Source organism: Anser brachyrhynchus, assembly GCF_964034855.1.
Source record: "Anser brachyrhynchus genome assembly, chromosome: 1".
NCBI classification, from domain to species: domain Eukaryota; kingdom Metazoa; phylum Chordata; class Aves; order Anseriformes; family Anatidae; genus Anser; species Anser brachyrhynchus.
In genome coordinates, this window is record NC_137694.1 from 157,501,988 (window position 1) to 157,527,015 (window position 25,028).

Consider the following 25,028-nt stretch of genomic DNA (forward strand, 5'->3'; position numbering starts at 1 on the left):
GTAACACAAATATGAGAAAGCAGGAGCTGATGAGACTGTTCATATGAAGAGACATTTTGTGCAAGGGCAGGATCATGAGATCTCCAGAGCTGCTCTGCATGCCCAAACTTTGGCTTCATTCTCCCAGTTGCAGGACAGGGAGACAACGAATAAGGCTGTGAGAGGGCAGTGATCTGCACTGGAGGAAGGAGGAGAGAGGACCTAAGTCAAAGACAGCCTGTACAGGAAGGGCACGGCTAGGCCCCCAGCTGATATGGTGGTGCCCTGGGGAAAACACATGTAAGAAAGGGTAAAAGTCATTGTGCAGCAGCTGTGAGAGACAGGAGTGAGAAAAATGTGAGGGAAACAGCCCTGCAGACCCCAAGGTGAGTGCAGTCAGTGCAGCAGGAGGTGCTCCAGGCACGCAGCAGAAGTTCCCCGGCAGCCTGCAGAGAGGCCCCTGGCGGAGCAGGCTGTCCCCCTGCAGCCCACGGGTCCCACACGGAGCAGATCTCCACGCTGCAGCCCGTGGAGGAGCCCCCGGTGGAGCAGGTGGATGTGGCCTGGAGGAGGCTGCGGCCCATGGAGAGCCCCCGCAGGAGCAGGCCCTGGGCTGGAGCTGCAGCCCGTGGAGAGGAGCCCACGCAGGAGCAGGGGTCTGGGGGGAGCTGCCGCCCGTGGGGGACCCGTGCTGGAGCAGTTTGCTCCTGGGGGATGGACCCCGTGGTACGGAGCCGTGTGGGAGCAGTTCTTGAAGAGCTGCTGCCTGTGGGCAGCCCCCGCAGGCTCAGTTCGCGAAGGACACTGCTGCTGAGTGTAGAAGAACTGGGAGTGAAGTTGAGCCTGGGAAGAGGGGGGCCAAGGGGAAGGTGTTCTTGGTTTTGTTTTTGTTTCTCACTATTGTACTCTATTATTAATTGGTAATGAATTAAATTGATCTTTCCCCAAGTTATTTTGCCTGTGATAATAACTGGTGAGTGATCTTCTTGTCCTTATCTCGACCCATGATGTTTTCCATCTTATATTTTTCTATGCCCTGCTGAGAAGTGGCAGTGAGAGAGCAGCTGGTTGAGCATCTGGGAGCCTCCATATAGAGAAACTGTTTTTCTGAAATATACTGCTTTGAGATGTAAGCCTAAGAGAAGATGGTTTCTGCAAGTGCTGAGGTTGTTTTTTTTTTTTTGTCCCCAGATGTAATGACATAAATGATTTTGTAAATCTGATTGAACTTGGGTCCCTCACAGAATCAAATAAAAACAAGTTCAGCAGTCATAGGGAAGCCTTTCTTCCCGTGGATTTCTGTTTGGTGGCTGCTTTTGTTATATAGGAGTTGCCTTTTTTTTTTTCCTTTTTATTTATTTATTTATTTATTTATTCAGGGGCAAGCTTTTTCTTTTGTCGGGTCACTTAAAATCTCCACTTACTTGTGGAATCTCTGGTGTCTAGTAATGCATAATCTTATACTGCAGGCTTTACCTCATCTCGGGCAATAAATGTCTCGTCTACTTGCCTAGCAAATTCTAGATTTCCTGAAACTCGAAGTTTATGTCTTTGAAATCTTTCTCCTCCAGGCAAATTACTCTTTAGACTTTATCGACTATATCGATTAGATGTCTACTGGCTATAAAGCTCCCAGGTAGAAGCATACATAGTAGACGCATAATGAAGGTATCTTACTTTTGAATTGACTTCTACCTTGTAACATGAATAGCTTTGCTTCAGACATTCTCCAGTGAGATACTTTCATAAGTGTTCAAGTAATACCTAGTGGCAGCGCTGGAAAAATGCCTTAGATCTTCTTGCTCTAATGAAATCTGGAGCACATAAATTGACAGCAGTTAAAATCAGCAGCCAAAATATTTATCTGTCACTTAAAGTACGAACAAAAAGGTGGATTTGATGTAAGCTTTGGATAAAGATTGTTCTGGGTCGATATCCATTCAAAGCATACCAAGTACGGGCGTTTCATGTCACAGATAAGTAAAAGGTATGTTGCATGATCTTTGGAGCAATGAAAAACGTACCAAGGTATTAGAAGTTCAGTTTCTTGCCAGCTGATGAAGGGGAAATTCAAACTGTAACTCTCGGCAGTGGTAATTTGTGACCAAGGAATGATCTGGCATGGAGAGAGGGCAAGACGGCCTGACTGTAGAATGCTTTAACATAGCTTGAAGCAGGAATGCCAGAGATCGAATGGCTCCATGAACAGGAGTGAAGTTTCCCTTGCTGGTGAGATAAGAAATGCTGCAGCATTGTGTTGTAATAATTGTGAAGTGTGAGCGCACACGGGCCACCTTTGGTGGGCAGAACTGGTGCTGGGGAACGAACCCAATGCCAGGCTAAGGTGCATGACGCTGACACTGATGTGATTGCTGCTGGTGCCAGTGTATATAGGGAATAAGCTCTTCCTGCAGCTTTGCAGACCCCTTGTAGAACTGCTTACAGCAGTACTACTTTGTCCAATGCATCGTTCATTAAGTCTTTTTATATTTAAGCACAAATATGTGTTCAGATCACCTCAACAGATACAATAAAAATTCCCCAACACTGATAAATCCTTTTTATCCAGGCTTGAAAGTTTGCTCCACAGACACAGAATCTGTTCATACTCAGATGAGGTTTATGACAACGTAAATAACCCTAAACTAATATGAAGATTTGGCAGAACAAAGAATCAGAGGTGTAATATTTTCTTCAAAGAAAAGAAATAGAAAAATATTCACAGGGGAAAAAATTCCAGAAGTGTTCATCACTTTTGGGTGCTCACCTTGAGATACCATGGATTCACTTGACTGAGTGGGTTTGTTTCTTATGATATGATCTTTCTTTCTTTTCTTTCTTTCTTTCCTTCTTTCTTTCTTTCTTTCTTTCTTTCTTTCTTTCTTTCTTTCTTTCTTTCTTTCTTTCTTTCTTTCTTTCTTTCTTTCTTTCTTTCTTTCTTTCTTTCTTTCTTTCTTTCTTTCCTTCCTTCCTTCCTTCCTTCCTTCCTTCCTTCCTTCCTTCCTTCCTTCCTTCCTTCCTTCCTTCCTTCCTTCCTTCCTTCCTTCCTTCCTTCCTTCCTTCCTTCCTTCCTTTTTCTTTCTTTCTTTCTTTCTTTCTTTCTTTCTTTCTTTCTTTCTTTCTTTCTTTCTTTCTTTCTTTCTTTCTTTCTTTCTTTCTTTCTTTCTTTCTTTCTTTCTTTCTTTCTTTCTTTCTTTCTTTCTTTTCTTTCTTTCTTTTCTTTCTTCTTTCTTTCTTTTCTTTCTTTCTTTCTCCCCTTCCCTTCCCTTCCCTTCCCTTCCCTTCCCTTCCCTTCCCTTCCCTTCCCTTCCCTTCCCTTCCCTTCCCTTCCCTTCCCTTCCCTTCCCTTCCCTTCCCTTCCTTCCCTTCCCTTCCCTTCCCTTCCCTTCCCTTCCCTTCCCTTCCCTTCCCCTTCCCTTCCCTTCCTTCCCTTCCCTTCCCTTCCCTTCCCTTCCCTTCCCTTCCCTTCCCTTCCCTTCCCTTCCCTTCCCTTCCCTTCCCTTCCCTTCCCTTCCCTTCCCTTCCTTCCCTTCCCTTCCCTTCCCTTCCCTTCCCTTCCCTTCCCTTCCCTTCCCTTCCTTCCCTTCCCTTCCCCTTCCCTTCCCCTTCCCTTCCCTTCCCTTCCCTTCCCTTCCCTTCCCTTCCCTTCCCTTCCCTTCCCCTTCCCTTCCCTTCCCTTCCCTTCCCTTCCCTTCCCTTCCCTTCCCTTCCCTTCCCTTCCCTTCCCTTCCCTTCCCTTCCCTTCCCTTCCCTTCCCTTCCCTTCCCTTCCCCTCCCTCCCTCCCTCCCCTCCCCTCCCCTCCCTCCCCTCCCCTCCCCTCCCCTCCCCTCCCCTCCCCTCCCCTCCCCTCACCCTCCCCTCCCCTCCCCTCCCTCCCCTCCCCTCCCCTCTCCCTCTCCCTCTCCCTCTCCCTCTCCCTCTCCCTCTCCCTCTCCCTCTCCCTCTCCCTCTCCCTCTCCCCTCTCCCTCTCCCTCTCCCTCTCCCTCTCCCTCTCCCTCTCCCTCTCCCCTCTCCCTCTCCCTTCCTTTTTTCTTTTCTGTTTTTCTTTCTCTTTTGCCAATGAGGCACACACTTGGGTGTTGCTCCTTCTGCTTGTTTTCATTCAACTTTGATCTTGATCCTTTCCCTGCTTGCAGCTTTCTATGTGGAATTATCTTTCTAGTTATCTCCAGAATTATCACCTGTCATTATGAATCATTGTGTGATCTATTCTTTCTATTGACATATTGTTTCCTACATATTTTTGTATATTTTGGACTCAATTCTTTCCAAAATTCCAAAGGCTAAATACTTTTCTGGCTTGATGCTAATCTGTGCCTGAGTGCAGTAGAAGGAGCCTGAGAAACAATACTGTCATTGACAAAATAAAAAAAAAAAAGGGAACCTACTGCCTACTTATTGCTCAGGAATTCTGTATTCAGCGTGAGTTGTGTGTAGAGATTTTTTGCCTGTACCTTTGAGTATTCTGTTTCTTTATTCTTTCTCTTGAAAAAAAAAAGTGAATGTATTAATTCCCAAGATGAGCAGGAATCCGTATGGGTCTTAGAGGATAGGGTAGGAAGTTTGATCTTAGGGGCGATTCTGGGCATGGACATGGGCTGCGAGGTAACTGATACTCTGTGTTCCTGTGTCCCCAGCGCAGAGCCTAAATATTTTAACAAATCAGTTTAACACAATTCCAGGTGCGGTAGCCCGACTTGGTATCTCAGAATAGCTGACAAGGCAGCGTGGTCAGGGTTTGAATCTCCAGGGCTTTGGCCATGGCTCATGTGCTCATGTCAGTTGTTCGAAAGGTCCTTTGATAGCTGTGGAGAAACATCCCTCAGCAGCAGTGCCAACACACGGTGATACTCATTTTCAAGAGACAGGAGAACCTCATAGTAAATAAAAAGTCCTTCAGCATGCTATTTTAAAATTGGTATAGTGCCAGTATCGTGCAGCCCTAATAATGGCTCCTTTATTCAATCAAAATAGCCGAGGGGAAGCTGTGATAACTTCTGAACAGTGAGGCACTAAGTAAGAGACAGTGCCTGCCACTTCTCCAGTAAACAATCAAGAGACAACCGTCTTTTTGAAACGTTGCTCAGTGTCTTCCACGCTGTCTGTCACACAGAGGGGGGCGGCTGCTGATCCTGGCAGGCGTGGAGCGGGCACTGACATGATGTGGGATCTGCTGTCTGTCTGTCCGGGTGCTGTCCTGCTGGGAGACCTAAGGACCTGAGGTCTAAAGCCTAGCACTACATCTATTCCGGTACTGCATGCCGTAGCGTGTTCCCAATTTTGTAAAATGATGTTGTTGTGATGGAGGGAAGTAATCAAGGGAAAATATTCATGTACCTCTCTTCTACACGTGGTTTTCCTTCCCCTGCTAACTATATAATCTCCATAGTGTCATCCGTTTGCTGTTCCTTTTTTCCTTTTCTCCACACTCTAATACAACTTCTTTAAAAATTACTTATTTCGTCTTCCTTCACTTTAACTGCAGTAACAAGCTATGTTGGTAGCATTGGTTCAAAACATTGCCTAACCTAGCTCCAAGGACTGATCTTCCCACACCAGAGAGGTGTTTTCAGGTGCTGAGTAGTCTGGGGAGGTGCATAGTTCAGCGTGTTTTGAGTTAGTGCCTCCATTTATAATTCCTGAGCTTCTTCAACACATTTCTCCAACAACTAGTCTTACTTTCTGCCTTATTTTTGCATGCAAGGACAGCAGGAGGCAAAAGACAGTTCCAGGTAAATTGAATCCTAAGGGAGATGAGTTGAAACCATTCCATATCGCGTGGTATTGCTATTTGGCTTTGTGCTTTCATAGATGGAGTAGTGTCATATTTTACTTTGTCTGGCACCTAATAAATTTTTGATATAAAAACTGAAAAGTGCTGATGATAGTGTCTGCAGCGCGGAGGAGCGACTTAGCTGCACAAAGGCAGTAAGTGTGCTGCGTGGGTAATAGGCTGCTAGTGCCAGAACGGTCTGCTTGAACATCCATGGAAGTATTGAATAGTAGAGACACAGTCATGGCTGCAAACACAGCTGTTTTCATTATACATACTTAGGAAGATGGCTAATCAATAGAGGTGTGTGGGGGGGTTATAGAGAAAGCTTTCAGTGAAGCAGTGGGAGATGCAAGTTTTTATTCAGCACGATGGAGCTGAACTAATAGATATTGTTTCAGACTCCTCTCATGACTTATCACTACTTTGTTTTGATTTATTCATTTTCTTCCTGTAGCACAGGAGTTGCATCGTGGGCGAGAACTGCTGCTTGCTAGCTAGCAGCTTTTTAAAGCCATTTTTGTCTATGTTCTGAACAAAACCACTTGTCTGCATGTCTCGTACGTGTATTGATCTTACAGGCTGTCTCCTGCCAGGTGGATAATAAATGCTCAGCTGTGACCGTTCTGAAAGTCTAGCAGCCAGACCAGCCCCATAACAATCTCTGGTGTAATGACGGAGGAAGGATTAGAGAACAGACAAGTACCACTCACCCTTTAAAAACAAATAATTTATTTTAAATGCAAAAAGGCTACTAAGAAATGAATCCTTCTCCACTTGCCACTAAAATATTTACGGTGCAAGCACTGGAATTCTGTAGTCAGCAGATGGAGTCTCCATCCCAGGCTGTTACTACCAGTTTTATTAATTTTTGTTAATGATGTACCTATATTCTCTGTACTTCCAGTTCATTTTCTACAGATACTGCTTTCATGGAAAGTGTTATCTAGCAGTGAATGAACTACAAAAAGAAGGTTTTTCCCCTTCTTTTTATTATCTGTTTACAGGGTTGTGATTAAAAGAATAAATCTGTTTCTCCAGCCACCTCAGCTAAAACAAGACCATCAATTTCTCAAAGTGCATGAAAGACCGACAAGTCCTGGAGAAATAAATCTGAGGCATTCACCCTCTTGACAAGCCGCCAGAGCCCTCAGGACTTGCTCTCACGCTGGCGTCTTTTCTGCCCTTGATGTCATGTGCAAAACACGAGGATTTGTGCCGTGCTAATCCCTCTAATGAGGGCTTCTCCCAACCTCGATATAAGCCCCGCTCAAAGCCGTGGCTGTTGGGCAGGCACTGCAGAGCCAAAGCTCCTGTCTTTTGAACCACATTCAAGGCAATTAGAGACCAGGATTAAACAAACACCCGACACCAGCATCCTCAGCAGTGAGAGGGATTATCTCAGGCCAGGTTGTCCCACAGGGGAGAGCTCTGTGCTCCGCTCACTCGGGTCCAGGCTGCACCCAGCAGCAATGGGTGCCCTGAGGTGGCTTTTTTGGGCTGGGCTGAGCTGCCTGAGCTGCTGTTGTCCCCGCGGGGCAGAGGCACAGTTCCCCCGTGTCTGCATGACGGTGGAGGCCATTCGGTCGAAGCGCTGTTGCCCGGCCTTGGGGCCGGAGCCAGGCAACGTGTGTGGGTCCCTGCAGGGCAGAGGACGCTGCCAGGGGGTGCAGGTGGACACTCAGCCCTGGAGTGGCCCCTACACTCTTCGAAATGTGGATGACCGGGAATGGTGGCCCCTCAAGTTCTTCAACCAGAGCTGTTGGTGCACAGGTGAGTGCGGCCGTGAGGTGAGGGAATGGGAATGAACGTGTCTGCTAGCTGTCTTGTGAAGGCCAGAAACATCCCAGATGGCATGAGGCATCAAGAAGCAGGCAAAGGGACTAGTACCCAAGACATAGGAGGAGTGGCTGAGGGAAACGGGGTGGTTTAGTCTGCAGAAATCGAGGCTGAGGGGAGACCTCATTGTTCTCTACAGCTACCTGAAAGAAGGCTGCAGCGAGGAGGGTATCGGTCTCTTTTCTCAGGTGACAAGTGGTAGGATGTGAGGCAATGGCCTCAGGTTGCACCAGGGGAGGTTTGGCTTGGATATGGGGAAGAATTTCTTCACAGAGAAGGCGGTCAAGCATTGGAACAGGCTGCCCAGGGACGTGGTGGATTCCCTGTCCCTGGAGGCATTTAAAAGATGTGTGGATGTGGCACTAAGGGACATGGGTCGGTGGTGGACTTGGTAGTGTTAGGTTGATGGTTGGACTTGATGATCTCGAAGGTCTTTTCTAACCTAAATGATTCTATGATTCTTAGAAGGCTTTCAGTATTATCACCTTCCTAAAAATACTGGCATGTTTATGGCCAAGCCCTGATAGACCTGTACAGGGGTTTCAGCGCAAGAGCATTTTCTCTTGCAAAAAAAACCCACATTTTTTCTCATGCAGTCTTTTGGGCTTTCCTCTATGTCCCTAGAGTCATTCCTGTAGTTCCTCATCACCCTTCTTCCACAGAGTTTTGGACACTTCACTGTGTAACTGCACTATATGACTGCCAAAGAGGCCACCCTGTCTTTTTCCTCCCTATATCCATCCTCTTGTTCCCACCTGTGACTTTGTGCGGGCCTTTGACTTCATGTGCTGGGAAGCAAAATGAATCAGGGAGCTGATGCACTTGAAAGCTAACCCAGCCCAAATGATCAGGTTTTGCTGAGACCAGTTCCCCAGTACAGGGGGAGGAATAGGAAGGAGAGGTCTGGACTCTCCTGGTCCACCAGGAGAGGAATAGGAAGGTGGGGTCTGGGCAGGGTAAGGAGGCAGGTCCACTTTTCAAGAGCGGCCCTTGTTTAAGGGGGTTAAAATGAGCAGGAGCCCAACCTCAGCCCTGGCTCTTTGCAGGGCTGGCAGGGCGTGGTGTCAGAAGTCATAGAATCGCAGAATCATTAAGGTTGGAAGAGACCTGCAAGATGATCTGGTCCCATTGTGTCCCTACCACCAATATTACCCCCACGCAAAAAAGCATGTCTCCAGAACTGATGGCACCCTCTAGACAGATTTCAAATGCAGCCTTGGATTTCTTGTTGGAAATATAAAGTTGTTTGAAGTGTCCAACATGTTAAGAACAGCCTACTTGCCTTCAATCTGATTCTTAGAAATAGCTGACCTATTTTGTCTAAAATGTACCTTGGCCCTTGCTATCAGAAAAGCCCAAATCAATCTGAGAAAGACACATAGCAGAAGATTTCAGTCCATGAGGTTAAGTTTTGCAATGCTGTTATGAACTGAAAGCAGAGAGGTGGTGGCAGATGGCTTAAATGGATAGATGGTGTTATTGAGGCTTGTCTGAAACAATAGCAACAGACATTAGGCTATAAATCAAATTTTATCTCTTGCTTTGACTAGATTTCAAATGCTTGTGTGGAAGTACTTTTCCAGACATTTTACAAAAAAAAACTGATATATTTTTTCTTTATTTTTTTTCTTTTTTCTTTTTCCATTTTAAAGGTTCTTACATACCTCCAAAACTAAAGTCAGGCATCGCATTTAGGCACAGACCCTGAGTCAGAAGAGCACCAAAGCATGTGGGCATATAATAATATTTATGCGGTCTGCATAGTTAGGGCATTAAAACCTGTGAGTAAAGTGGGGAGCAGTGTGGGCAGAGATTAATTAGTTTGTCCAAATAAAGGTAAATACCATCATTTGATATCTGCTCGTCTGCGTCCTAGGTTACACAGCTGTAATGTCGGGTCGTCTCTCGCTGCCTTCCTTCTGCTGAGCTGTCCGCCCTCCTCAGCTCTTTAAATCTTTGTTTCTCCCTTTCTGCTTCTACTCTCTCTCTCTCTCTCTCCCTCTCTCTCATATTTTCCTTGTTATATTCTTCTTTCTCCTTGCAGTCTTTGTTCTCTGAACATACCAGTGACAAAACATTAGGGTGGCAGCCTTAAAGATGATTTTAAGAAAGGTTTCCTGGGCTTGCTTCTGCAGTGGTCGGCTTGATGCTTCATGCAAAGGCATTTCTAGGATAATGCTAAAAGTTAGTGACGGCATGAGATTTGAATTAGATTTGATGTATTTACATTGGTTGTGATTGTGAGTCTGTGTCTATTGGTGTCTGTATATATATATATAAACATATATATATATATCTGTATAAAACTGTTTTGCACTGGTTGCCTGTCTGCACACCAGAGTTTTAAATGGTGTGATGTGTGTTTTTCATTAGGCATCTGTGGTTATGGTACCTATCACAGTAAATTAAATACCCTCATTCAAAGGGACGTGGAACAGTGCACATCTGTACTATTAAAGCATCTTATTGAATGAACTTTGTGTACAGACCACCTATCTGAAATGGTTCCTGGACAGTCCGTGCCAAGGCTCTGTCTAAAGTTTTAACGATATAAAAAACTGTGTTCCAGTGCTATCTTGTCACTATTTAATTTATTGTTCATATGTAGCATAAGCAATAGCTATGGAAACTGCAACTTCCATTTAGCTTTTTACATTTGCTTAGATAGCACCATTGAAACGTGCCACATAGCTTGTGGCAGTATGGTAGGAAGCCTGGAGGAGCTGGGAGGAAGTGGAGCCTGTATTTTCCATATGGGGATGCTAGATTTCTTGCAATAAGTGCTCCATTTGAATTTTGCTAGAAACTTGATAAAGATAAAGGAATATTTGGCCATAAGCTGTAGCTGTTCATTGAGGACAAAAGTCTGAAAGTCATCTCCACCTAGGTCTGGGTGCTGAACATTTCTGAAAAAATGAAAATCCCAAACACAAACCAACATTGGTTATTGGTTAGTTAATGTGGGGCCAGATTATTTTCATAGTTTTTCATTCATTTAATTTTTCTGTGTGAAAAGAAACAAACAGATAAAGCATTTCCTTTTGATTTTTAGGCTTTAACAGACAATAATGTCTTTCCTTAAGCAGAGACAAATGCAGCAGAATAAGATTAGTAAAACAGAAAGATCCAGCTTTACTTCCATTTTTTTTACAAAAAGCCATAATCAAGAAGACAATTGTAAGGCTGTTGTCAGGATGCTGCTCACTGTATGTTTTATGCAATGTGTTGTTAGCAACAAAAATATCTCTAGAAAAAAAGCTGTGGTTATGGCTTGAATGTAGCCGGGAGGTAACAAAGAATGTTTAGTTCCTGTCTAATTTCAGTTTTGAATCCATTATGTGCATTCTGCAATTCATTTCAGTGAACCTAATATTAGTTCTTAAACTGAAATGGCCTAATGACAGTTTCTGACAGAGTGCTGTAGTATGTGAAAGGGAATTTGGTCATTTGTATGTGTTGTACTTATCGCATACAAGCTGTATGTGTTGAATTAGGCAAAATGTTGGATGCACTGATTTAATAGACCCTGAAAATGGACACTTCTGGCTAATTAAAAAAAGAAGAAAAAAGAAAAAAGAAGTATTGCAGTTGGATAGTTAATTTTGGTTTAGAAGAATATTGATTTAGAAGACATGGACTGAATGCTATTTAGAGTTCTAAAGGATAAAGTTGTAGTAATGGGATACAGATCTGTTGCAACACCTAAAAAAAGAAAAAAAAAAAAACCACTACAGAAGATTATTGTGAAAAGACCACCGCAGTCAGTCATGTGGTTGCTAGTACAGATCATGATGTTGGTCAGACAATGGCGTAGTTTGAGTTCACTGAGAAGCTAAAAATAATTATTGTTAATATTTTTTTTCTGCCACTTTCTGAGATTGGCATATAGATGTGTACTGAAGTTTTAGTGCATCTTTTATAGAATTGTTTAAAGAAAACATGGGGAAGGAAGGTAAGCCATACACTTAGAAACTCTCCTCATGGTATGCCATCAGGCTTCGCACAATCCAAAACCTGGTTGAAGTCTTCACTCTTGTGGTCCTTAAGCTGGTCCTAAGCTTCATGATAACTTATTGATCTCATTGCCTCTGAAGTAGCCACAAACTCTCTGAACCTGTAGTTAAGCATCCTCACAACCTCTTAATGTCTGTCACATATGTTTACAGCTCAGCATCCCTCACCCTAGAGCTAGCCATTAGCTACATAGCCTGACGGGTAACAGGCCTGGGTAACAGCAGGCCCTAAGCTACAGAGCCCCCCTCGTAACCTTGGGGGTCTTTGAAATAGCCCCTGACAATCTGGAATCTTTAGTGTTAACTGTTGTTTTGCTCACAGACTCATGACTACGGCCTAGGGGTATCTGCTAGTCCAGGAGCTCTTCACAAGCCACTTCCCCATTTCTGTATTAACCCCAAGCTCATCCTGGGTCTGGCAGCACAGATGTGTGGGGAGCAGTGAGGTTTTATGGCATCTCGAAAGAGGGTTACTATGGTCTTTGTGGGGTGTTTTTGTGTACATGGGGTCTCAAAGAGTCTCAGTGCATGTTCTGGAGAACGGAGGGGAGATCCCAGAGGAGCCCTGCTTGACTCTCCATGCCCTCCTTCCCCCAGGCAGCAATGCCCATTGTCCCACACCGCTGCTTTGCAAACCTCGCAGACCTGTGCTGACGGAGTGGTCATGCCCCTCTCCCCCAGCAAAGGTCTGGGAGCTGCAGCAGGGCCTTTCTGCTGCTTCTGGCGCCCTGCCACAGCAGGCAGGAGGCCATGGTGCCTGTGCTGTGCTTAAAGCCAGCTCTGTGCCCCCGGGCTCTTCCGCCACGTCAGGGGATCTGAGTTAATAGCCTGGAGTGGACCCGATTACTTGCCTAAGGAATGGTGCCAGAGAGGAACGACAGTGTTGCACTACTTCTCAGGCTCTAATTTCAGCACTATTTAATAACTATTTAAAGTGTGACCGGCAGCACCTCTGGTGCTTGTCCTGGGCTGTGCTGGTTGCCAGATACACTGTGAATGGACATTGGTGTTCCCTGGGCTTTGTCCTTAAAAGAACTGTTTATTTTTATATATTTATTTATTTATTTTTCCCATTTGTTTTGTTTTGTTTGAGGATCTTTCTCTGTGTTTAAATATCCATGTGAGCTGACTGTTTTTTGGGTTTCATCCTGGAAGCCTGGGAGTACTTGAGGGCCAATCAAGCAAAGCATTTAATCACCTGCTTAACCTGAAGTGCTTAACTCTCTGTTCAGTGAGACTCCTCACATGCCTGAAGGCTTCATGGAGCTCTTAGCGCCTTGGGGCATCAAGCCCATTATCCAGTGCTTTGCCTTCCCAACCAGCTGAGTGTGATTCTTGGCCCTGCCGTGGCTCTGGGAAGTGAGCCATCCTTCTAGTTAACCAGTTGGCAGAGCTGCCAGTCTGCTCAGCTGCTGTCCCTTCCAGGAATTGAAATGTCTGGGGAAAAAGAAAGATGATTCATAATTCTTCTGCATTCCAATGTTTCGTATTTTCATGACTGCTCTCTCCCTCTTTATTCAGGAAACTTTGCTGGCTACAACTGTGGTGACTGCAAATTTGGCTGGACTGGCCCTGACTGCAATGTCAGGAAGCCGCCAGTTGTCAGGAAGAACATCCATTCCTTGACAGCAGAGGAGAGGGAGCAGTTCTTCGATGCTCTAGACCTTGCAAAGACTACCGTTCACCCAGACTATGTAATTGCAACTCAGCACCGGATGAGTCTGCTTGGACCCACTGGAGAGGAACCACAAATTGCCAATTGTAGCATTTATAACTACTTTGTCTGGCTTCATTACTACTCAGTCAGAGACACACTACTAGGTGAGTGCTTTTCTTACCCAAGGGCTTTGCAGGTAAAGGAGAGGATAAAAAGTATCGCTGAACAAGGGTAAGTATGTTTAATACAGCTGGGATACTTTAGCAAGCAGTGAAGCCCAGTAAGAGGTCTGTGCAGTAAAATATTTGATGCTGAGGATCTGGTGGACATCTCTGTAGTTGAGGGCAGTTCGGACCTGCTTCTGACCTGCTTCTGCCCTGGTCCCCCAGGCATCAGAGTGCACATCAGATGCACTTTGATGCCCCTTCTGTCTGACATGCAGGCAGTTTACAGGCTCACATGTTACTCTCTTGGGTGAACCAAAGCATGGTCAGTCAGTGATCCACTTCAAAAAGACGTTCCCAGTCTAGAGTGTAAGCACCAGCAGCGGGAAAGAGGTTCTGCAGTGGTGAAGGCAGAGACGATCCAGACTTTGGGGACTGGAGTGCTACTGCTTTCTATGGCCTTCAGCAAGTCACTAAGGGTGGGATTTGTCTGAACAACCACAGAGAGCTTTCAAAAACTAACCAGGTTAGATGTTTAGGCATCTATCTCCACACTTTTTCCCAAATCAGGATTCCTAGTCCTTGTGGCTCTTCTAGACTGAAGTATTTATGCCAGCCCCATTTCACAAAGCCCCGGTCCCACAGGAAGAGGCAGCAGTATGGCTTTTCTACCCAGCAGAGCTACATACAGGCTGTGGAATTTAGCATTCAAGTGTGTCCATCTGAGTGAGACAGCCCGTGAAATTTATCCACATTTACCTTCTTGCTAGAGGGTATCTTGTACCCCGCAGTTGGTTTTCTTGTTTCCCCTTCTGACACTGTCCCATTTTACAGGACTGAATGAAGCAGTCTCTGGCCTACCACGAGCAAAGGTCCTTCAGGCAATAGTATGGAAGTCATGTGGAAAAGGGAAGAAGCAACTTTCACTGCTGCTGCAAAGATAGATAAACCCACATGTGGGTTAAAGCTTGCTGAAGCAATAAGCAAATCCAAATGTGGTTTGAGGCCCCTAGGCTTTCAGTGTCTTATTTCTCATGTGTATGGTGTAGCTTCTCCCACTGAATTGCTCTTCTCCAAATGCTGTTTTAAAGACAAATATGGGAAAGGTTGTCAGACGATCAGATATCAAAATTAGGATGGGAGTATATCAGGTTGGTTACATCAAGGAAATGCAGGTAGGATTTGAAGCAGATTTTCTATGCGGTATTTTGCTGAAACATTTATTGCAAAATTGATGTGTCTGAAATAGTTCTTGTTAAAAATGAAACCATGAGTGATAACTAATCTGTCTTTGTAGAGATCCATAAATTTGAATTTCCATGTCTGTGATGCTTTGAGCAAGGAGACAAGCAGGTTAATTTTGAGTAGAAAATAGGGGACTAATTAGAAAATCTTTTCAATCTTTCTGAACTGAGTACCCATCTAAAGACATTTCCATTGTGTGTTCTTTCTGAAGATTTTTTCAGCTTAAAAATGTATACTTTAAAAACCTGCTGGATTATCATATTCAGAAACATATGCTGTGTCAGACAGATGTCAATCAAAAACTCTTCTGAGAGAGTTGCTCACCTCCAATACTGTCACTCAGACACTGTGAAGCTTCCTGTATTCTGAGAAACATCAGGGTGGGAACCTGTGCTGTCAGATCAAACAACTGATGCCTGAGGACCTGTTCTTGTGGAAGCAGTTTTTTGGTCTGCCACTTTTTTTTTTTTCTTTCTTTTTTTTTATGATTACAGTTATTTTAGCCTGTTGGACACTACAAAATTATGTAGTCCTGTAAGGAAATAAGATTAGGTTTATTTGTGAACCTCAGGAGAACCCCCCAAATTTACTGGATTTCTAGAATGAAGAAGTCTGAATTTCTTCTGAAATCTAGCATGAGACTTAATTCAAAAAATGCGACTAGCCTTTATGATCTGCTTGGAAAATAGTATTTATGTACAAGGCATGCATTAAGACATTACAGGCAGCTTTGTGATTTCTTTCACTGAGGGTTCAGCTGTGTTGCATCAAGTAGCATGTTTTTGCTAAGATAAGAATTTATCTGTAAAAAATGAAAAGGAGGTGCAATCGGTCAGCTAAACAAAGAAGGAACTGTTTTGTCATTACACTTTCAGAAAAAAATGTACCCCATTTTCACTGAGCGTTGTTGAAATTGTGGGGTAGCTCTTTTGCTGAGGTTCTCAAGTACAGTAAGGGAAACAGTGGTCAGGACTGTAGCAAAAAGCTTAACACCACCAAATTTCCCTTCCCAGATTCCTGCTTTGCCTCCTTATGATTCACTGCAGAAACCACTCATTGCTTTAGCTGTTTCCCTCGCTAGCTTCTGCAGTGGGAACTAGCAGAAGCCCGAAGAGAAATAACAATCAGGATTTGAAGAAAAGTGGCAAAGGACATATTGAATTGCTGTTGGCAGGTTATGGGAACTGTTGAGGTTCTCTTGATAGGTACACTGTGTAAGTCCTGCTGCTGAACAAGAGAATGAGACAAAGTGGTACATGTTAGCAAGTAGCTAAGATTTTCAACAGTAAGACTGTTTCTTAAAAAGATCTGTAAAAATGTGAAGAAATTTGCATGATATCCAACTATTTGGGGAATGTGAAGTTTTGGGAAGCACTGAAGTCAGTATCCACAGAGGAGTTTCACTTGTCCCCTCTAAGCGTTGCAGCTTCTGATCTGTGTGCTCTTTGCAAACGTGCAGAGCAGCAGGTTTTTATTTAACTCAGCTACGGGCAACAGAAGAAGGTTGCTGTCTTTATTTCTGGCTTCATTTGGTGCTGAAGTGCTTATTTTATCTTCCCTTTGTAGGGCCAGGCCACCCCTTCACAGCTATTGATTTCTCCCATCAAGGACCTGCCTTTGTAACTTGGCATAGGTACCATTTGCTGTTGCTGGAGAGAGACCTGCAGGTTAGCTAAACAGCCTCTTCCTTTCCTCATACAGCTTCTCTCTTTTGCTGCACGTCTTTGTTGCTTCAGCCTAGGATAAGTTATTTCCTAGGACTGATTCTTACACAAACTCTAAAGAGTGTTTGCTCACTGATCCTTTTTATCTAAAGGGAAATTATTGTTTTTGATACAGTTCACAGTTTCTTTCTGTGAACAATGATGTGAAGGTTATATTAGATATTTTTCTTTACAACAGAGAGCAGAAGATAAGAATTAGCACCATTCATTAATAAAATCAAAGAAACACTTACATGTTAATAATGTCTGCTGGAAAGCAGACACCAAGCTGGAAAGCAACACCAAACATTACCCTCTTTAAATATGCCATGTTATAGATTTTATATTTTCCTATATTTAGGTGTAGATATTTTAAAGAAATATACATTAATGTACCCGGCAGTCAGTTGCCCAAGCACTGACTCATTTCCATTTGCAGTATTTCTACATTAGCAGTGTTGATGTATGTCAGCCTTGCAGATCTCTAATGAACATGGTTGGTGTCTAAATAATTGCAGGATCTTTCTTGCATGAAATTGTATCTAACAAGCAAATACAAGCAAATACACTGGATTCCTCTATTAGTACAAATTCAGATTCTTCCCCAGGGCTAGCCTTGCTCTAATAAAAGCAAACCACACACACAATTTTACCCATTACCCACTTGCATCACTCAGAAAGCCTCTTAGTTGTTTAAGGCTCTATTAATCTCTGCTTCTGCTCTCCTGCTCAGTCTCTGAGTTGGTACTAGAGCTAACATGGCCAAAAAAAAGGGCAATCTAACAGTAGATTAACCAGTCATAATGTCTTTGCTAGGACTCACTGAATGCCCCAATCTTTTGAAAGCAGTTGGAGCAGCACTATGAAGCATGGGTAGTTGCCTTCAAGTGCAAAGCAGAATACAGGGTGCTCGGTGACATGACTCACAGGAATCACTTTCTTTCTCTTTCTTTTGAAGGTGATTCTTCACTAACTTTTTTATTGTGTTTCTGTCCATTGCAGCGACTGATGGGCAATGACTCCTTCGCACTGCCCTACTGGGACTTTGCCACGGGTAGAAATGTGTGTGATGTGTGCACGGACCAGCTCTTTGGAGCATCGCGGCCAGATGACCTGGGGCTAATCAGCCTGAATTCCAGATTCTCTCGGTGGCAAATAGTTTGTAACAGGTACTGGAATACCTAAGGCAAGCCTGTGTACTGATCAAGTCTTGTTTCGGCATTATAGAAAGTAAGAGGTGGGCTGAAAAATCTGTTTCCTTGCATTGGGTGAGATCTTTACTCTGATATATTTAGAGTGGCTTTGGGACTATGGAAACTATAGGACTCCTGGAAATTTAGGGACGCCTCAAAACTTTGCTAAAGCACATGGAAAACAGAGGTGATTAGTGACAGCCACCATGGCTTGACTAAAGGCAAATTGTGCCTGACAAATTTGTTGGCCTTCTGCGATGGGATTACAGCAGAAGGAAAGAGCAACTAGCATCATCTACCTGGGCTTGTGCAAAGCATTTGTCACTGTCCTGTCTAAAATAGAGAGACTTGGATTTGATGTATGGAACACTCAGTAGGTTAGGAATTGTCTGGATGGTTGCATTCAAAAAGTTGCAGTCAATGGCTCGATGTCCAGGTGGAGACCAGTGATGAGTGGTGTTCCTCAGGGGTCTGTACTGGGACTGGTACTATTTAACATCTTTTTTTGGCAATGTGGTCTGTATTGGGAACCACTTGAGCTTGGGTAATCCCAAACATGAATGCAGGCTGGATGACGAGTGGATAGAGAGCAGCCCTGCAGAGAAGGACTTGGGGATGTTGGTTAATGAAAAACGGAATATGAGCCGGCAATGTGCACTTCCAGCCCAGAGAGCCGATGATATCCTGGGCTGTATCAAAAGAAACGGGGTCAGTAGGTCAAAGGAGGTGATTCTCTCCCTCTACTCTGCTCTTATGAGGCCCTACCTGGAGTGCTGCATTCAGCTCTGGGGCGCCCAGCACAAGAAGGACATGGAATTATTAGAACAAGTCCGGAGGAGGGCCACAAGGATGCTCAGAGGGCTGGAGCACCTCTCCTGTGAAGACAGGTTGAGGGAGTTGGGGTTGTTCAGCCTGGAGAAGAGAAGGCTCCAGGGAGACCTTATGGTGGCCTTCCATTACCAAAAGAGGGCCTACAGGAAAGCTGGGGAGGGACTCTGTGTCAGGGAGTGTAGTGATAGGACAAGTGTAACAGTTTTAAACTAAAAAAAGGTAGGTTTAGATTAGCTATAAGGAAGAAATTCTTCACTATGAGGGTAGTGAGGCACTGGCACAGGCTGCCCAGAGAAGCTGTGGATGCCCCATCCCTGGAGGTGCTCAAGGCCAGGCTGGATGGGGCTTTGGGCAACCTGGTCTGGTGGGAGGTGTCCCTGCCCATGGCACGGGGTTGGAATGCGGTAATTTTTAAGGTCCCTTCCAACCTAAGCCATTCTGTGATTTTCATTCTATGACTGACCTTGAAGTGGCCGAGACTTCACACAGGAAAGAACATAAAGATAACGACATTCTTGCTGCCAGCTGTTAGTAGGCATATATTGATTTGCTTAAGTGCAGGGCTTTGATGATGTATTCATGTCCAGGACTGGGGCACTATGGCATAGGATGCTGCCAGTTATAATGCCAGTCAGATCTGGGGCAGCGTGCAGCCAGCCAGATGAAGGTACTGGGAGCTCAAGGCTTTTCAGGAAAGTCTCTTTCTCTGGGTACTTAAAGTGCTACTTGAAATTCTAGCTTTAAAGGCACTATTTGACTTTAACCCTGGTCCCTGCCTTTTCTCTAAGATAAATGTTTTTTTTTTCTTTTTTCTTTTTTTTTTCTTGAAAACTGGAATGACTAAAATTTGCCTTGCCAAAGTTAAAGAGAGGAGGAGTTTATGAAAATGCCATTTCATTTTGTGTTAAATAACACAGATTTTTTTTTTCCGAGTGTTACATTTTTTCTCCTCCTCTGTCCCTCTTTCTGTCCCTAATACTAGAGACTTTTCCCTCACTAACTAGTAGGCAGCCCCTGCAACAGCAGTCTATCCTCCAGACCCTGAAAAAGAGGATGCAATGCATTTCAGTTGCTTTTCTTCTAAAAGGGGTGAAGGATGGAATCTTAAAATCTGTTTTCTGTCATACATTAATTTTCTCTACCACACCCCACAGTGGGACTTTCCTGCATTTTTCCTTTTTATTAAGAGTTAAAAAATTGTCCTTGTTCAGGACTAGCTGTTCAGCAATAACTTCAGCTTCACCATGGGAGGAGAAATGGGCCACCCCATAGGTTGTCTGTCCCTAAGCCCTGCTCTCTTAAACCTGCAGCTGGGGCCCCAGAATCACAGCATCACAGAGTAGTTGAGGTTGGCAGGAGCGTGTGGAGCTCATCTGGTCCAACCCCTGCTCCAGCAGGGTCACCCATAGAAGGTTGCCCAGGACCTTGTCGAGGTGGCTTTTGAAGATCTCCAAGGATACCTCACAACCTGACTGGTCAACCTGTTTGTCTTTTATGCTACATGAAAAAAAGCTGACAAGCCTGGCTTCATCCCTTTTTCCTAACCGGTGCCTCTTTCTATTTCACGCTTAGCTTGGATGATTACAACCGCCTGGTGACACTGTGCAACGGGAGTGATGAGGGGCCACTGCAGCGGAGGCCGCAGAGGGACTCGGGTGAGCAGCTGCCCACCGTGGAAGATGTCAGGAGGTGCCTTTCCCTGCAGGAGTTCGACAGCCCCCCATTTTTCCGCAATTCCAGTTTCAGCTTCAGGTTTGTCCTAGAGCCAGCTAGGTCACGGGTATTTTTCATTTGTGCATTCATCAGCAAAATATGGTTACTTATTGCACCTTTCACCTGTCCATAGGAATGCACTGGAAGGCTTCAATAAACCAGAGGGAGCCCTGAACTCGCCGATGCTGAGCCTCCATAATTTGGCTCACTCTTTCCTGAATGGGACCAGTGTTCTCCCTCATGCAGCTGCCAACGATCCCATCTTTGTGGTATGGCCTTTTCCCCCAAGCCATAGTCAGTGGCTATGGCTCCGAGGCAGCTATCTCACCAGAGATTAGCAGAAGTGGAAGTAAAATGAATCCCATAAAACCGAGTCTTTTAAATATAAAAGGAGAACCCTGTTCTTGAACTCTGCCACACCTGTGTGATGGTCAAATAAAGATGGAAGAAATCTCAGGGTGATTTGTGAAACATATAATAAGTTTCTGGGGAGAAGAGCTGCTATTCCAAGTCACATTGCCCTGAATTCTTTCATTAGGTGGTATCTAAATTTAACGTCTTTTACCAGAAATCACAGCAACAAGAAAAACCTGAAAATTGGGTTAATTATTTTAGAGCAGTAGACTGAGTTTGTTTCTTTGTTTCAAACTTCACTATCTAACATGAAGCACATCTAATTTCAGGGTCTCTCGGGGAGTAAAACTAACGTGATTTCACTGCTGTGTTAGTACAGTACTGCAGTGCAGTGAGCAGCATGAATAGCTATGTGCAAATAAAAAGCCAGCAGCTGACTGCTACACGTCTTCCTTATCTAATAAATTCATGTCAATTTCTTTTCCTCTTTGTTAGATTAAACAACGGTGATTGTATAGAGAAATTCTAATACAATTCATTTCTTTCTTACCTTTATTTTAAGTTTGCAGTCTTTTGTTGGAGAAATTATCCGAAATACTTATGTAGTGGTTCTCTAGTTTATTTCCTTCATAATTCTTGAATTCCTACATGAATTCCTACTTATATAGTCAAATCTTTGTTTCACTATTATATAATTTTATATGAAGGATTATTTTCAATAAGATAGTTTCTAATTTTCTTTCAGGATAGCACATGAAAAATGTAAGTACACCAGTAATTAATTTGAAGAGCCCCAGCCAACTCTACTAGTTGTCTGAACTCAACTTGAAGACAACTGTCTGCATTAGTGTTTTATAGACTGATAAGCTCACTGGACAGGACTTGATCAATTTGTGGGTACCTGGAGATGTGGAGCTGGTGATATACTATAAAATGAGGATGAAGGAATCAAGTTTCCTGTTATTTCCTGTTCATGTTAAGATGAGAGAGAATAAAATAGGTTTGAGAGGTACGTTTACCCGAATAAACTTAGTTGGCCCTCATGTGAGAGATAGGACCCGCCTACTCACTGCCAGCTGATACCATACTGTCCAGAGGAAGAGCTCACTATACACTACAGCAACAAGAAAGTATATAGCAAAACGTCTCATGAAGAAGATTAATTTAGTCCACTCTCCTAAATTTTTCTGGTTTCCTATTCTGTAAATCCCACCTGGATTAGATTACCCTCCTCTCTCTCACTTAAAAGCTACTGCCACTGTAGGTGAGAGTGTATTTACCCCCAGGCTGCTGCTGTCTCTCTGGTGGGGGAACGTGCGAGCTGGCGGGTCCTTCAGGAGCTGTGCCGGCTGGTCCCCAGCCCGGGAAGTGGCAGGCAGAATTTCAGCATCCCCAGGACTCTGAGTGACAACCTGAGCCCCATTGTGACCTCAGGTGACACAACTGTTGGGCTTGTGAAGGGGAGGCTGCAGCCTTAGGTCATATCTGCTAACTCTCAGGTCATGAGTGTCTCTGCACCTTCTACACTTCTGATCACTTGTGTGGTTTTCTCAAGACATGCTCTGAACTGGGGAACTGCTTTAAAACCTGGTGAGTTCAGAAAGACCTTAATAAACACGTGTGTCTATGCTTGAATTTGCAGGTTCTTCACTCCTTCACTGATGCCATCTTTGACGAGTGGATGAAGCGGTTTAACCCCCCTGACAATGCCTGGCCTGAGGAGCTGGCCCCTATCGGTCACAACAGACTGTACAATATGGTCCCTTTTTTCCCTCCTGTGACAAATGACCAACTCTTCCAAACTGCGGAGCAGCTTGGCTACACCTATGCCATTGACCTGCCAGGTATGTCTCAGAGACCAAGAGATGAGATAGCTCAAGTTTTCAGTGATACAGATATTTGGAAAATAATGCACTACTCACAGAAGTATGGGTGTATTCACCTGGTCCTTGGCAATCCCATGGTGTAGCTTAGGTAGTTTCAACTCACCAGATATGCTGTGGTAACTAGAAGAATGTATATTATTAGTTTGCTCCTGCTCTGCAGCAAAATCCATGAAATTGAATTGCTCTGGCACTGAGAGCAACGCTCCTTTGGTGCTAAGGAGGCTTTGATTTTGGCTCCTCTCCCCAGGACTGCTGATGCCTGTTACAATCCTTTAACCTGTCAGAGGTCAGGCACTCTGCCAGAGAGCTTGTATGGCTAATGCTGGTCACTAGAAAATACTTGTTTTGCACAGGGCCCTGAATTATACTGTCCCATGAAACCCATTAGAGATGCACTCTGATAATCTCTGGATATCCTGGAGAGATGTATCTGTGTGCTTTGTATTATAAAACCCTGATTTTAAAGATTTTCCTTGCCTTTAAGTGTGATATGCCTAAGGGTTTGCTCGTTTGAAATTACCTTTGACACAAATCAGATAAAGACAACCTCTTCACCTCCCTCCCGCTCAAACCTAAGTATTTATGCACAAAATCCAAAATTTGAAACACAAGCTGCAAATATTTATAGAAGGCAAAAGTGTAAGAACAGCTGCTTTACCAAAGATTAAATCTGAGCTGTTTCGTTCTCCATCTTGCTATTCCCTTAAGAAGCAGTAGGTGTTTATCTGACCTATGTGGCCAGAATTTTCTTCTAAGTATTTACCGTGTATCTGTGGTTTTAATTTGTGGAAACTGTTTAAAGGTCTACAGACTGCAACAGATTGAAACCCTTGTCCTTAAGCTGCATTCAAGCAGGGAAATCCTGTCTTGTGGAGACATGCTAGCTGCCTTGGTAGTGCTTTTCTCAGGGGTGTCCCCAGAATTTCCCTGAAAAAGGGGAAACTTCCCTTTTATGGAGTTTCAGTTTTCCTCCCCCTGAACCACTGTCTGTTCTCCTGCTTTGGAAATGCTGCTGTCCCCTGGGCATGGCTTACCCAGAGAGGAACAAAGGCATCTTGTGATTCTGCTGCTTCTCCACTCCCACATAAATAAATTACTAGCTCACTGTGATGTCTTCCAACTGTGCATCTTTCCCATTCTCTACACTTTTATTTGTTTGAAAGGTTGGAGCTAAAATTCAGCTATAGACTTCTCTGGCAGGAAACGTCTCTAGCTCTGGTTTTGTGTTGGTTACACAGTGCATCCCCTGTGGACACTGGGTCTCTTATCCACACAGCTAATGATAATGACCAGGCTGTGGGATATTTCCTTTGTTTCAAGCAAATTGAGAAATTAAGTTTTGGGCTGTCCTCACTTCAGACTTTTCATATTTCCAGGTTCACCTGAAGAAACCCAAGCATGGGCTGTCAAGATTGGATCTACAGTTGGAGGAGCATTTATAGCTTTGGCCATGCTCATTCTGCTGCTTGTACTTTTCCAGCACCGAAGGCAGAGAAAGGGTTTTGAACCACTGATGAATGTGAGCTTCAGCCCCAAAAAGTACATGGAAGAGGCCTAGTGCTCTTGCTTCATTTCCTTGCTTATTCTTGTAGGAAATGACCTTGATTGATTTATACAGATCTTAGCTGAGTTTAGCTAACTTTATCACACACACCTTTGGCAGCTGACTACATTATTCTCCTTTAGTTTTCCAGTTATCTTGTGAGTTGTGATATACAAAGTCTCTGGGTGCATATGTGCAAGGCCCAAGACAGTCCAGAGTTTTCTCATTACCAGACATTATCTGTAGTGTGACATTCAGAACTCATCCTCTATAGATTTAGATCAAGACAGCTAAGAATCAAAATAGAAGAAAAACAACTTGAATAAGCAAGATATTTTTTTCATCCCAGTGTGTTTTTGATTTCATTTAGGAGCCCTGGGATGTGCTGAAAATTATTAACTCTACATATATATTTGAATAACATATTATTTTACAGTTGTCAATAAATACTCTGAATACTGTAGTCTTTTCTTGAGGTTCAAAATGTTTTATGCATTTTGGCAAAATGCTATGGGAACACCATGGTTAAAGTTTGCTCCAGAAGTATGATCATATTATTTTATACGATTCCATATATTATTTCTGATCAATATGATTTTAGCAGCACATAAGCCTCCAAACTCAAATTCTCCTAAAATTTGATTAAAAGTTTTACGCCTGTGTTCGGAACCTGTAACAGAAGTTGAAAATGGTGCTTGCCTTCTCTATTTTGGCTTTGCTGCGTTGTTTCATAAATCAGTGAATACTAAATACTTTCCAAAGTCTGGGACCCAGGACTCAAGTCAACAAGACTGTGAGAGCTTTCAATACCAAGGACTGCAGATAGGGGATTAGTTTTGGATACGGCACACCCTATACCTCTGTTTTAAATATTGCTTTATACATTTCCTATATATTTACTTATTTAAACAGGGGCTTGGATGACATTTCAGAGGCTGTCCTATGTTTTCTGCACAGGAAATGAAGTCCTGAACACATTGTGTCAGGCTTGGTGCACAATGTTGCATTAATTGAATGCTCTGATTTTGCATTTTGCGTAGAGTCTGCCATCTTGAGTCTTATAGAAAAACTGCTTTTTTTTTTTTCCTTTTCTTTTGTAACCTTGAATAAAAATTCCAGTTAATAATGATTTC

At 43.7% G+C, this 25,028-nt stretch overlaps 1 protein-coding gene across 2 annotated transcripts; it reads left to right on the forward strand.

Annotated features, from left to right (window-relative positions):
- Nucleotides 1-25,028, forward strand: DCT (dopachrome tautomerase). Of its 2 annotated transcripts, XM_080577234.1 has the most exons (9): nt 1-365; nt 6,762-7,527; nt 13,128-13,427; nt 16,239-16,339; nt 17,378-17,544; nt 19,972-20,151; nt 20,246-20,381; nt 22,109-22,310; nt 23,729-25,028. In XM_080577234.1, exons 2-9 carry the CDS (start codon nt 6,990-6,992, stop codon nt 23,908-23,910), a joined length of 1,806 nt encoding a protein of 601 aa, XP_080433360.1. In that variant the 5' UTR covers nt 1-365; nt 6,762-6,989; the 3' UTR covers nt 23,911-25,028. The 2 variants fall into 2 exon arrangements, with proteins under 2 accessions (XP_080433360.1, XP_080433361.1); XM_080577235.1 differs by lacking the exon at nt 1-365 and having other exon boundaries at nt 6,743-7,527.